The sequence below is a fragment of the Echiichthys vipera genome (assembly GCF_963691815.1).
Source record: "Echiichthys vipera genome assembly, chromosome: 8".
In the NCBI taxonomy this organism is placed as follows: domain Eukaryota; kingdom Metazoa; phylum Chordata; class Actinopteri; order Perciformes; family Trachinidae; genus Echiichthys; species Echiichthys vipera.
This window is the reverse complement of record NC_139833.1, coordinates 12424381-12437459: the sequence shown is the minus strand read 5'-3', so window position 1 is coordinate 12437459 and position 13079 is coordinate 12424381. Positions and strand designations below refer to the sequence as shown.

At 40.0% G+C, this 13079-nt stretch overlaps 3 protein-coding genes across 4 annotated transcripts; 1 reads left to right on the top strand and 2 right to left on the bottom strand.

Annotated features, from left to right (window-relative positions):
* Positions 1-333: 333 nt before the first annotated feature.
* On the bottom strand, positions 334-3910 carry LOC310950043 (germ cell-specific gene 1-like protein; the record flags this gene model as incomplete). Its single annotated transcript, XM_083917707.1, has 6 exons — positions 334-1006; positions 1268-1379; positions 1485-1637; positions 1761-1808; positions 1956-2138; positions 3715-3910. The coding sequence occupies 6 exons, from the start codon at positions 3908-3910 to the stop codon at positions 634-636; spliced, it is 1065 nt and encodes a 354-aa protein (XP_083773833.1). The 3' UTR covers positions 334-633.
* A 2446-nt stretch (positions 3911-6356) lies between these two features.
* atg12 (ATG12 autophagy related 12 homolog) lies at positions 6357-10458 on the bottom strand. Its single transcript, XM_083918262.1, has 4 exons — positions 10331-10458; positions 8572-8708; positions 8380-8442; positions 6357-6532 (listed from the first exon to the last, which is right to left on the bottom strand). Exons 1-4 carry the CDS (start codon positions 10422-10424, stop codon positions 6473-6475), a joined length of 354 nt encoding a protein of 117 aa, XP_083774388.1. The 5' UTR covers positions 10425-10458; the 3' UTR covers positions 6357-6472.
* Positions 10318-13059, top strand: isoc2 (isochorismatase domain containing 2). Of its 2 annotated transcripts, none has more exons than XM_083918261.1 (7): positions 10318-10447; positions 10782-10892; positions 11214-11338; positions 11451-11663; positions 12248-12318; positions 12432-12549; positions 12910-13059. In XM_083918261.1, coding segments are annotated over exons 2-7 (594 nt in total). In that variant the 5' UTR covers positions 10318-10447; positions 10782-10891; the 3' UTR covers positions 12976-13059. The 2 variants fall into 2 exon arrangements, with proteins under 2 accessions (XP_083774387.1, XP_083774386.1); XM_083918260.1 differs by lacking the exon at positions 10318-10447 and adding an exon at positions 10538-10603.
* Positions 13060-13079: the final 20 nt, after the last annotated feature.

The following is a 13079-nucleotide window of genomic DNA, read 5'->3' as shown; positions in this document are numbered from 1 at the left end:
TCCATCTCCATTCCTCCTCCTTTCCATCCAACTCGGGATTACTGGTTTACACATAATCTTCTGTTCAACATCAGAGAGCAGACTTTTCAAAATCTCTGTAATCTTTCTATCACTATGTGTCGGTCGTATGGGTTTGTCTGCACATCTGCAGAGAGACTGTATTTGACGTGGCCTCTGGTGCACGTGCATTGCATCAAAAGTTTGCGACAGAAGAGCTTGAAAAAAAAAAGATGTTGAATGTTCCGCTCCGATATGAAATGAGAATATATTTTGTATTTACTCTAAAGGAACTCTGTTCAGGCATCAACAGGAGAAGAAACATCTGTCCTGTGATTGCTTGAAACACTGCATGTTAATATATAAACAATAAAATAATATAAACATTTATATGCATATAGAGACACACATTTACTTTCCTACCATGAGGCACTGAGAAATACCCAGAAAACATGCAGTCTTGCACGTCAGTGACATATTCATAGTCTTTACGGTGTGATATGTATTGATCTCACCGCACAGTGAGTATGTCCCAAATTCACTGAAAGTCAAAGTGGAAGAAAAGAAAAAAATGGATCTTTGCTCACACTGATCCTTTTTTCAGTCCTTTTCGAGCTGATGGATGTAAAAGATCCCCTAACAAGGTGAGTCAACTCGGTCCATGGCCACATCCATCTCATCCATCTCTCTCTCACAGTCTTCACACCCCTCTGGCCCACAGCCTCCTACTAATACCAGAGTTGGTACATCCCCATTTCCCACTCCAACCACACTGCCGTTCGGGGCCCACGCTACGTCAATCATTCCATCTGGACACTGCAACAGGCCGCTGACGGAGTAGAGCCCGCCTCCTGGGACAACTTCATCGTAGGCAGGAGCGTGAGTGGCGTTTCTTGCTTCCTCCAAACGAAGCCTCTGTCTGCGACGAAGCTCGATGATGGTCTTTGTGTAGGAGTTGAGTGTGACCACAGCGGCCCCCATACAGCAACTGAAGGACACCCAGGCAAGACTGGGAACAGAGAAGATTTAGGATAGTTAAAGACCTAGAGCCGAGTCAGTTCGGAGTCCCTGTCAGTGTGCGCAAGATTGCTGGATAAATATAAAGAAAGTGCAACTTGCTGCTGCTCATGAAGAAATTGTTGGGTGTCTGTAAATAATAAATAACTCAGAGTGTGATCTAGACCTACTCTATATGTAAAAAAATTATGATTTGGCACTATAGTCTGAATAATATAGCCTTGTATGCTGTCTCTAAAGAACAGCCACCTACGCAAAAGACCAGCCGTAGTCCCAGGACTGAGGCCTCCAGTCTTTGGGGCCCACAATGACTGTCATCTGAAACACTGTGGTGTACATCATATGGGCCACCATCCCAAGAAGACCTACATGGAGGGTGAAAGAAACAAAAAAAGACAGAAATAAAAAAGATAACCATGAAAATAGAGCATGATATCCAGGTGGTAATGAAGTCAGTTGAAGAGTCTAACCTGATAACACAGTACAGATAGCTGCATAGGCGTTGATTTTTAACGAGTGCATCTCTTTATGGGAACACAGGACTTCCAGCCACATCAGTAAGAAGCCCATTCCCAGCAGACCGATGTACGTAAACTCTGAAATGACTGACAGCCACAGCACACCTGCAACATTTGAAAATACATTCACAATTGACACACACATCTATAAAGTAAAGCAATATATATTTAAAATGGGCAAAAATAATAATATAATGTTTGTTATATTTCAGCTGACACACAACTCACCTTGTGTTTCTCCAGGTGTTAGCTCTATAAAGCTTCGGCATTTCTCCCCTGCCAAACAAATGTACAGATATGAAGAAAATAAAGATAGAAAACATTGTTCTTTGAGTTTCAATAAAAAGATTTGTATAGCTGAGAACGAACCAGGTGCAAATGCATTTACATATGTATGATTGGACGTGTGCTTTGTGATCTCACCATCGTTGTGTTTCTCACAACTTTCCCAGAAACCAGTGTGAAAGTATCTAAAAGCAAACTTGTCCTCTCCCGTCTCCCAAATGTATTGAACTGCGTTGGCAAGCTGCCTCTGTCTGATCTTAGCCAGCTCGTCCCTCCTGGCTGGAGACAGTGTGCGGTTGAAGGGGTTCTGAGTGGGACTCTCTGTGTGACAGTACAAGAGGAAGACAATGAGAAGATCAAACATGCACAGCTCTCTACTACTCTCTTTAGACATAGAGACACCAACACGTGACACCAAACCGATGCTATCTTTTCTCAAAACCAATCCAGACCTGCATGTGTTAAAAATGTGTGATAAACACCCCCACATATGCAGGAGCAATATCATGCACACATAAAACTAACACAGGACCATCTTTGAGGTATCAGCATCAAAAACTGATTCACTCGGTGGAAATGAACTCAAGCGCCAAAAGTCAGAAGGAGAATTTAACAACATACGCACACTTTGCATGCAGGTTTTTGTTAATGGGGAATTATTGGAAATGAAAAAAAAGAGTATGTGCTTTAAGATAGGGATATAAAACAGTGTGCACAAAACAAGTCTGTGAACCACATCATAGTCTCAAAAGTACGATGCTGCTTTGTTTCCAGTCACATGCTCTTTAGCCAGCACCTTGTCATCCCACGTGTGTGTGTGTGTGTGTGTGTGTGTGTGTGTGTGTGTGTGTGTGTGTGTGTGTGTGTGTGTGTGTTTGTAAATCAGGTTTAGAAGCATAAGGGAGACTTAAATCCACCACTGTAAAGGTACATTTTTCTCTACAAGTACACAAATAGTGATCAAAGATGATTCCTTCATGCAGTTAGAGCTGTTAATCTCATTGTGGATTAAGTTTATCCGTGGGGGAAAAACCTGGCAGCAGGGAGTGCACTCTCTCCCCCGTGGAGCAAAAATAAACCTTTGGGATCTACCTTTACACCCCGCAGATTAATACTGAGCCATAATTAAATTCACGTTGGGACTAAGGTATGTAAAAAAAGAGATTAAAAAACATCAAACCAAGGACAATCAGTCAGTTTATCCAGTCAGATTAGTTTGAGGTATCAGTTGTTTGGCTTTTACCCAAGTGCAAAGATCAGAGATCCAGTGGACTCAGGTACAAAAGTCAAGGCCAAAATTTTGTGTAAGTCAACGCCAGAAAGCTGCAAGGTTTTTTTTGGAGAACTTAATAGATGATGCCCAATAACAAACCACAGGCACAGACTCTCAAAAAAAGTGATGTGCAATGCACACATTCAACATCTTGGTCTCTTTAAGTCCACTTTAGAGGAAGCTTTCAATCACACCCCAGTCTTACAGAATCTGGTCAGTGTACTTTTGCTGCTGTACATAAGAGTCTGCAGATGACGGCCATGAGATGCAGTTGAAAGCTCCAGAAAAAAGTTTGTATGTAGCGCCTGGGTTAGGACTGTTTTGTCAATTATGATGATTATTTGGATACAAATATCTGATCATCAATGGAAATTAGACAGTCGTTTCTTAAAGTATCTTAAAACAATGACGCATTATCCTGCTAAGCGTATTTTTCTCAAACAGAGTAAACCATGGCGATGAAAGCTGATACCTGGACAGTAACAACATTTCAACATCCAAATTACATCTGACTATTGCAAAAGAACTACTGACAGGAAAACACTGTTGACGCCATGTACAGTAGGATGAATCCATGAACTGATGCAGTTTACCACAGATAGTGAAACGCCTGTGGTCATGTACCTGTGGTGTAAGGCTCGCTGTTGTTCTGACCACAGTTCTTCATTTTGACAGGCGACAGGCAGAGGGGCTTGACCACCTTGTGGGTGCCCTCACACCAGTAAGAGGTGCAGAGAGCCAGGATGGACAGGGCCAGAGCCAGAGTGGTCAAGGTCAGGGAGAGCAGGGAGCGAGAACGACGGGACAGACGCTCCAGCATGGCCACACAGGTGAAGAGGGAGGCAGGGGGAGGCCAGAGAGAGAGAGAGGGAGAGAGAGGGGGAGAAGGTAAGGCAAAGATGCTGCACGTGGGAATAGGACAAACAAGACAGAGTCACAGATGGAGCCGTGAGAGCAGGGCAGATGTTTTGGGGGCGGTTTAAAGAGGTGATGAGCTGCCAGGTTTAAATGGAAAGCAAAATATGCATGTGATGTAACAGAAGAGGACAAAACACATCTGACAGAGTGATACTGTGAAGTCGGCGTGATTAAAAGAGAGGAAGATAAAGAGGACGAGAGGGGAGTGAGCCGGATAAGATGCTCTGAAGTTGATACACGTGGGAAAGGACAGATGGAACAAAAAAATGAACAAGAGGGGATTTAGGTGGACGGTGGGTCACTCCAGGAGAAATGAAAGGACATAACAGTATGCTGGCCAGACAGCTTTAACGTGATATCCTGCTATTGATCCCTGCGGTGAATGATGAGGCCAGACATCCCCTGACCCCAGCACTTGTAGAGCCTTTTGTGTAGTAGATCAGAGCGACCGTACCAAAAAAACATAAAAAATACTTGAATTTATCATTAAAAGTTGTAAAGAGGAGATAGAGGACATCCTTAAACCCAATCCATCACCTGGCAATAAAACAAAATTAAATGACTGGATTGAACGCACAGAGGCTAAAACCAGGGGGTCCATACGGGGACAGCTAACTCTTCAAGAGTCAACAAACAGTCAGAGGTCACATGTGTCCTCCAGCTGTTTAAAAGCAGGGGTTTTGGAAGAATAACGCGTGCTGTCCTGCAACGTCAGCTAATGTCTCCCTGCTTCCTGATTAACACGCTCAGGCCCGACTCTGCCGCTCATTATGAACTCCACTGCTGCACCCTAAGTGGGAGACAAGACAGGGGAAGGCAAAAAAAAAAAAAAATACAGGAGATTACTTTTTATGATGAAATTATGGATAAACCTCAGATGTAAATGAAATTTCTGCTAGTAATCCCAGATAATCTTCTTTAATCTGTTTGTGTTAGGTGTGTTTTAGTGTGAAGTACATCCTGACCATGTTTGCTGCATCTCGTGCAGTGATGTCTCCCACAGCCCCTGAAATACAACACAACTGAATTTAGCAAAATTCTACTTTTTGAAAGAAAGATTTGTACATCTTTGCAAGATGTATTTTTCAAAAAATAAGGCCTTAACTCCAACTGTATGTGTCCATGGTTTTCAACTGTTTATTATCACCATAATTTCCTCCAATGTCAAGATTATTTCTTCTCAATTAACATTTATCCTCAGCGATGATATGTGTAAAACATACAGCACAGTGTCACCAATGCTTGCAAAAGTTCACAGCATGAAAAAGTTGGATGCAAGCTAATCTATTTTTTTTTGTTTAGAATAAAACGACATCTAACATGTTAACTCCTTTAGTTACAATCAAAGAAAACTGGAAATTCTTGGTTCAGCAGAAACATACATTCGATCAATATAAGGTAAATGTTTTCCCAGAAGCTTTGATTAGCTGATTAGAAACTGAACACATGTCATTTGCCTCATTTCACCTGCACTCATGAGCAGAATATTTGAAAGCTATATTATCAATAAACCAAAAAAAAGCTTAAAATCTCTCTTCTGTCAATTAACTACATTTTTAATCTGCAGTTATTTCAAAAGAATCAGTGACAAGTACCTACCAAAGATCTTTTCTTGAACCTTGTAGTTCTTCAGGTCAGACATGAGGTAACTACCAAAGTAAAACCCTTTCACTTCTTAGAGTACGGTATGTCATCTGTTAGATCTGCCTCGTTCAAGAGCCCTTAAATCAAAAAGCTCCTTAAGAAGTTGACTTTAGTTGATTCATCTTGAAGTGATTCTGTGTGTCCCTATCGACTTCATCTTTTCCTGCATCTGTCACTAGTGTTCCTCCTCCAGGATGAGCATCGGTGACTCTTAACCTCCCCAGCTGCACTCCTCCCCTTTACCCTCTTGGCCAATGGTCGGACGCATATGCAAGGCCGATGGAGTGACTGAGCGTCTGTCTCCACGCCACTCTACTCTCTTTTCTGTCTTTCTTGGGAATTTATGTCACAGACCCATCCTGAATCATGTAATCCCTCTAAGTCCATCTGTTACTGTAGTGCCCCCTCTCTTCCTGTGTCTGTCCCGCTTTAGAAGTGGTTCCTTCTCACCCTCCCAAAAGCCGTTACCACCACTTTAAGCTCACAGGTATTTCATTATTACACCAACTGAGTGGATAAAACTGTGAACGAATGTATCCATATGAATGGGCTTTTCCTTCTTTTCCCCCCTCTAATCAGCAAAAGCGCTGTGCAAAGCCAAATCCTGTGCCCACTAAGTTAAGTGTTTATTTTTGGGTGCCAAATGTGATGTCTTAGAAAAACACTGGAAGGAGCTTCATATAGTCACAATAATTTATTTACAATATGTCTGTACATGAAAACTGAAGGTAAACAAATGGCAAAAAAGCAACATTCTGTGCATGTTTGGAGGATGCATTTAAGAAAGGAGGAGGTCTGAAATAGAGTTAAAGAAAGCAGTTTAACCCCAGGCTTGAGATTTACAGTAATGCAGAATCAGCTTTCCATCGCTGCCAAAACACTGAAAAAGAGACAAAGTGAGAAACAAAATCATTACGTTAAATGTTAAATAAAGCAGTAAAACAGAGGAGTGATGACAGTACATTCACAAAATAGAATAAAATATCTTTAATGTCATTGTACAAGTACAACAAGATTAAGATGCTCTGTATCAATGCTATAAAAAATATATAGGAAAAATAAAAAACAATAGGAATAAAAAGTGATAGTAAAGTTATAACAAAACAGTAAATAGTACCCGGCAGTATTCTATTCAAATAGTGCAAATAGTAATAAAGTCAGTAAATGGCTCTAAAGTGGCAGTAAAGTCATAACATTATAAACAGTTTCAGGCAGAACTGAAATAGTGCCAATAGCTTGGTTGTGTAACACAGAAACAAAAGTCTGTGTACAAAACTAACGTTAACTATTTCATCTAATAATGACCTGTCGAGCAGTGAATTGTGGACTTTGAGGTCTTTGCTGTTACTGAAATCAGTGGTTAAGGGTTATGACATTAGTAACGTGGAGCTTCCCTCTTAGTGCCCCCTCTGCTGGTCGCAGCTCCACATGAGTCATTCACTCCTATGGGCTCACATTACACGACTATTCTAATCTGTCATTAAAGACTAAGAGACGATGCAAATATGACAAAAACATTTAGTTATACTGTCGTATCGTGTTCCTAGTACCTCCACATTATCTGTTAAATCGTGTTTATACAGTTTGTCTCTTGTAAAAAGCTAATCATAATAATAATCACTTGGCACATTTGCTTCATTTACTAAATAAATAAAACAAAACAAGGCTTGAATCTATGTTGCTGGCAAGTATTGTGGTAAACATGAATGCATTTTGTCTTTTGTGTGAATATGTGTTGCATTTGACGACATGGTTTAGGCTTTTCCTGAGCTTTCAACCGCTTCTCATGGTGTTTATCAGGGAATCAAACATCTGTTAATGATGTGGAGACATTTTGTTAAACATAAAGGTCAAGAATGAACTTTCATCCTCGTGTTTTATGTGGATAAAACAAAACAAGATGACAAAGGTAACTAGTGTTTATCTGCTGTTTCATCTCTCTTATAAAAAGTAATTGCTGAATGTTATTTTCAGGTTAAAGCTGGAATCGGTAACTTAAAAAAAAAATGTTGTTTGTTTACATATTTTCTATAGCCAGATAGAGCATTAAGACGATCTGTGAAAAAATCATGCATCTCTACCTCCACCTTCTGTTCCTGTCTGCTCCCAGAGCCCTCTCTGTCTGTCCCTAATGGCATCTGCTAGTTTCCTCACACCAGAAGAAAAACAGTCACTGACTGTGATTGTTCTGAACTCCGATCGAACAGTTTAAACTATGCAGCACTGGTCATGCAGTATATGACGCAAGATTCTGTCACTGTATTGCATAAAGTGTTTTCAGAAACACATTTTAGATTACTAGTTAGAAGTAAAATGAGAAAGTTTGTTTGTTGTATTCTCTGTTTACAGCTCAATGGTACTCTAAAATATGTTTCTGAAAACACTATGCGAGAAACATGCAATACAGTAACAGCATCTTTATTCCCATTTGATCGCCGCTGTTTCAGGTTGATCGAAGTTCATGAGCAGTCATTGGTGCTGCGTCAGAGACCTCTCAGCCCTGATTGGTTGTCAGGCGCTGTGGAATCTAGCAGATGCCATTAAAAGCCGACAGAGAGAGCGACATTACTCTTTCATAGACCGTCACTCTTAATATGCTGTCAGGTGATATAGTGACAGTTTCAGCAAATATGAAAACATATTTTTATACAGAGAGTTACCAACTAAAGCTTTAAAGAAAGACACCACATAAAGAGGAGATAAGAACAGGTGTTTATATGTACTCACATCAAAGAGGGCTCCTACTTCTTGATCCGGTGAGGGTGCAAAAGACTGGTTAACATAAATAAACTGAAAAAAACAACAACAAAAAACAGATATAGTTATAAGTAAATAACTGCAGATCTTAAGCACATTTTCAAATCCTCTGTCCAAGATGTGATTTTGGGAAGTGAACCAACCAGTAGACTTCATCCTTACCAGTTGTTCGCTGCCATCAAACTTGAGGAAGCGACAGATGAACTGAGACAGGGACTGTACCGTCCTCCCCCTGTCCACTGACCACTTCTTTGTTTTCATTATAGGAGTGTCTCCTACTGCCTTCAGCAGCACGTCAACTATAAAAATGGAGAAAATAAGAAGTGAAAGTGCAGGCTGCTGCCGTCACACAGGCTGGCCCAGGCAGATCGAAACATGAATTTTTCAGGGGAATTTCTGGAGAAGTTAAATCCAGTAACACATATTCCACAGTGGAAAAAACAAGAGCTATGATGACGTGCTTCCATTAGAAAACACTGCAGAATTACATGCCTTTATAATGGGCCTTTGCCATACAGACTATAATAATGAGCACCCCTTGGGCTTTTGCACAATCTGTTATTATATCATTGTTATTTTCTATTTATACTAATTTCTGTCTTTGTGCTGCTACAACACATGTATTTTTCCTTCACTTTGATCACTTTTGATGTCTCTTTCAATTATCTTTATTTCCTAATTGCTCTTCTGACTACTGTGAACTAAATTCCCCATGAAACGCCTTCTGTTTGTTGTAATTATGAGCTTTGAGATTCACTTCTGACAAATGTTTGTCCTGATGACAGTCTAGCAAAAGGCTTTATTACTGAAAGTTTGCATTGGATTTAAAATGTAGGGAGACTTCCTTTCACCATGTTTTATCTTACATTTTTACCATAAAAGTTCCTAAAAGAAACCCCAGTGTTTTACACACTAAGGCTATTAGATCCACCTGTTCTCTTTATCATTATTATTATTATTATTATGAGTTTATAAAATGTGAATGAATAAAAAAAGCAAAGCCTTGCCTCATTAGGAATGAAACTAATCATTAAGTGCGTTTCCATCAAGAAGAATGAGCCCTCTCCCTTTGATTTGAGTACATACCGTATATACCCTGTTCTTTTGTCCTGTTTCTGAAGTGTCTTTCTTTAAAGTCTCTCTGTATAAAAATATGTTTTCATATTTGTTGAAACTGTCACAATCAAAAATGCCTCACCCTATGCTGCTCAGATCCCATGTCTTGAACATTTAACTTATAACTTATAATAAACTTTCGTTATTAAGTTATTTGGCAAAGTCGAAACTAATGTTATGAAACATCTCTACCACAGAATGCCTCTGAATTAAATCAAGTGTTTATTATTCATGTGTCTCTGTGCTTTATAGTGTGATATTATTGTTTTGAGTATGACCTTTTCTGTTTTCTTGTTTGAAATAAATTTAAGTCAAAAACAAATATATTCCAGCTAATTAAAGTAATAATAAAAAAAGGTGATTATTTCTTGCAATTCCTGATCAAACGTATTTCAAAACCCAAAACACGAAACAAGATATTTCCAGTAAAGTGGAGTTAGTCTTAATAAATATGAAACAAGATGTGTAGTTGCTATTGGCACTAACGTAAAATATATTTGACACATTATGGAAACAAACAGCCTCTCTGAAAAACAAAACAAACGAGCAAAAACATTATTATGTTGCCTTCATGCATGTTAGCATTAGCTTTAGCCTTTTTCCAAACCGGTAGTACGACATGTTAAAAGGCTGAACGTTCATTGGCTAAACAGAAAAAAGGAGCATTCCTATTGGCTAAAATCCCTGTCAATCGTCTTTGACGTCTCACACACCCGGAATTGCTTCATCTTGCACTGTCAACTCGTAAACGGATGGTTATTATTCGCCAACTGAGTAGTATTTTCGAAATATTAAACGTAATTACTTTTTTTCTTATCGTCATTCGTCGTCGAGTCGTCTGACGGCGGTTGTGGCTCCTCTTTTTGCGGTTCTACCGGGGACTCCGCAGTGTCAGACATTTCAGGTGACCACTTTGCTTTGGGTAAGTTGTTCCCGCCCACTTGGCTGCTATTGGCTCACAGAAACGTCAATCACCAAGACGCGTAATTCTATTGGTCAATGTGCTTCTGGGAATGCTGTTCTGTGAATCTAAGAAAGGGGCTGTTGAACTTGTTTCTTCTTGTTAGCTATGTGCTAGGTTAGTTATTAGTTTGACTCTGGTATATATTCGTTATTAACCTAAGTATTTATTTATATGCATGTTGTCTATTTGGTTAATCTTGTGCAGTGTTTTGTTAAGTATTGAATGTATTCTTCACTCTTTAACTCGCTTAAAGTAAAATAGGTACATTTTCTGTTGGTTTCCAATTACACAGGAGGCGTCATCACATGGGACAACATACTTTAACCTGACAGTTGAGTCTGCAGTCCAGTTTAACTTGTCACCCACTTCTACCTCTCACAATCGGACCGTTCAGGCAACAACAGTAAGTAAACTTCATTATGTTTTAGTTCGCCCAGAGGACAAAATGACCCTAGATTCACTCCAGTTCATGATAACAACTTAGTTGGTCTCATTGTTATGAAGACAATACAGCTCCATTGAGGAAATATTTCATACAAGGAAGACAACTTATTTCCTTCTTAAGTAGATTGCACCAATGTGAAAAACTACGTGAAGTTCTGAATAAAGCTTAAAAGTAGCCACTGCATTTCAAACATGAGATTAAATGCAACACTGCGGAGTGGCTCTGTCTTAATGTATCTGAAATACAAACGGACTATTTTCTGGGACCTTGCTCTTGCAGTGGCGAGTGTAGGCAGGCTCTCCACCAAGGATGCAGTGCTTTTCCTGTGTGACATGCAAGAGAAATTCAGACCCAACATCTTCCAGTTCACCAACATTGTCAGTAATGCAGCCAGATTGCTCCAGGTTTGATATACTCACCATCACACAGCATTATCTGTCAGTCAGTCATACCAATAATCAGCCTCAGTGATGAATTTGTAGTTATTATTAATTATTTCTCTCCTTCTTCTCACAGGCCAGTCGTGTTCTGGACATCCCCCCCATTCTTACAGAGCAGTACCCTAAAGGCTTGGGTCCCACAGTACCAGAGCTGGGAGCATCAGACCTGACAGCTCATGCTAAAACTTCATTCACCATGATGATAGAGGAGGTGGAGAAGGAGCTGCAGGCCCTAGGGAACCCCAAACAGGCCATATTGTGTGGAATAGAGGCACACGCCTGTATTGCAGTAAGACCATGACACTGTTATAACTTTTTCATTCTCCTCTGCATCGAAAAAGACAACATAAAGACATCTGGAAGCTCTTGAAGGCATTCGTGTCCATCTTCTACTTAGTATATGCTTTTGTTGACATCATGATGTTTGAAATGAAGCATGCTTCCCCCCACTTTATTTGAAATTTATTGTTGTTCATTTAATTTATCTAAGTGCGTACCATAGTTATATTTATCATGAAACACAATTATATGCAGATTTGATCCTCCTGTTTGCTTTCTTACCATTCTAAAAGAAGGCTGACCAGGCCCTTGCACGTCAGCATGTGTCTTGTGTTATTGCATGAATTCTTTATTTATTTCTTTATTTTTAATCAGAGAGGACTTTTATCAGCAATCACTATTTCAAAGATAGTTTAAGGTGCACCTGAATGTATGTGTGTTGTATATTTACAATAGTAGTTGTGCAACATTAATAGCAGTATTGAGCGTGTGACAGATGATTATTAATGTTATATTATGATGTAAGGTAATTGTGTCTTTATGTGCCACACAGCTTCAGTTAATGATGACCTCTCTCTCTTGTTTATTCAACAGTGCACAACATATGACCTGCTTGAAAAGGGAATGGAGGTTCATATTGTGGCTGATGCTGTCTCATCCAGGAGGTATCTGTGTATTCTATGTTTTTTTCTGCTATAGTCACCTTAATTAAATATAGATTTGATCCTGTGCGTGTCTGGAAACTATTTATTTACTACTTTTGTGTCTCCCTCCACAGCCAGACAGACCGTTTGTTTGCTCTGTCCCGACTGAAGCAGAGCGGAGCTTACCTCACCACCACTGAGGCTGTTCTGCTGCAGCTGGTTCGAGACGCCAAACATCCCAAATTCAAGGAGGTGCTTACTACAGCTGCTCTCTGCTACACTCCTGAGTTTCTTTTGTTTGTTGTCCTACATAAAGGGCTGGCAGTGTACTCCACAGAAAAACACAATTTGCATGTCCTCTGATTGCTTTGAAAAAACAGACAGACTACAGCTTCAGAATTACTAAAAATACAACTTTTCTCACTCACACTGTTGACCAGCTACCGGGGACCTTATACCACACTTCATACTGCAGCGATCAAATGCAAATGTGGCACTTTTTTTTCTAGTTGTAAAGCTGCCATCTTGCCCTGGCGAGCAAGCCAAAATGTATTTCATTCTGAGCTGCCAAAATAAGTATTGAACGTGACAAACTATATTCTTTATCGACAGATCCAGAAGCTCATGGCCCACCCGTCCCCTGACACCGGCCTCCTCGCCTTCTTCAGCGCTCTGTAGGAAGATCATCGCCTGACATTCTGTCTCATAGATACTGTACGGAATTTCACTGCTGATAAAGTGCTTCAATAAAAAGATGCTGCTGTAAATCTGCGCTGCGTTTG

Bases quoted from the DNA above. Each gene is read 5' to 3' on its own strand.
- atg12 (XM_083918262.1), bottom strand. From the start codon at position 10,424: ATGTCTGACACTGCGGAGTCCCCGGTAGAACCGCAAAAAGAGGAGCCA. The intron at 8,443-8,571 runs GTAAGGATGAAG...TGTTTTTTTCAG, and splicing joins TTGATGGCAGCGAACAACTG to TTTATTTATGTTAACCAGTC. The intron at 6,533-8,379 runs GTGAGTACATAT...TCTCTTTTTCAG, and splicing joins AAGTAGGAGCCCTCTTTGAT to TGTTTTGGCAGCGATGGAAA.
- isoc2 (XM_083918261.1), top strand. The intron at 11,339-11,450 runs GTTTGATATACT...TTCTTCTCACAG, and splicing joins ATGCAGCCAGATTGCTCCAG to GCCAGTCGTGTTCTGGACAT. The intron at 11,664-12,247 runs GTAAGACCATGA...TTTATTCAACAG, and splicing joins AGGCACACGCCTGTATTGCA to TGCACAACATATGACCTGCT.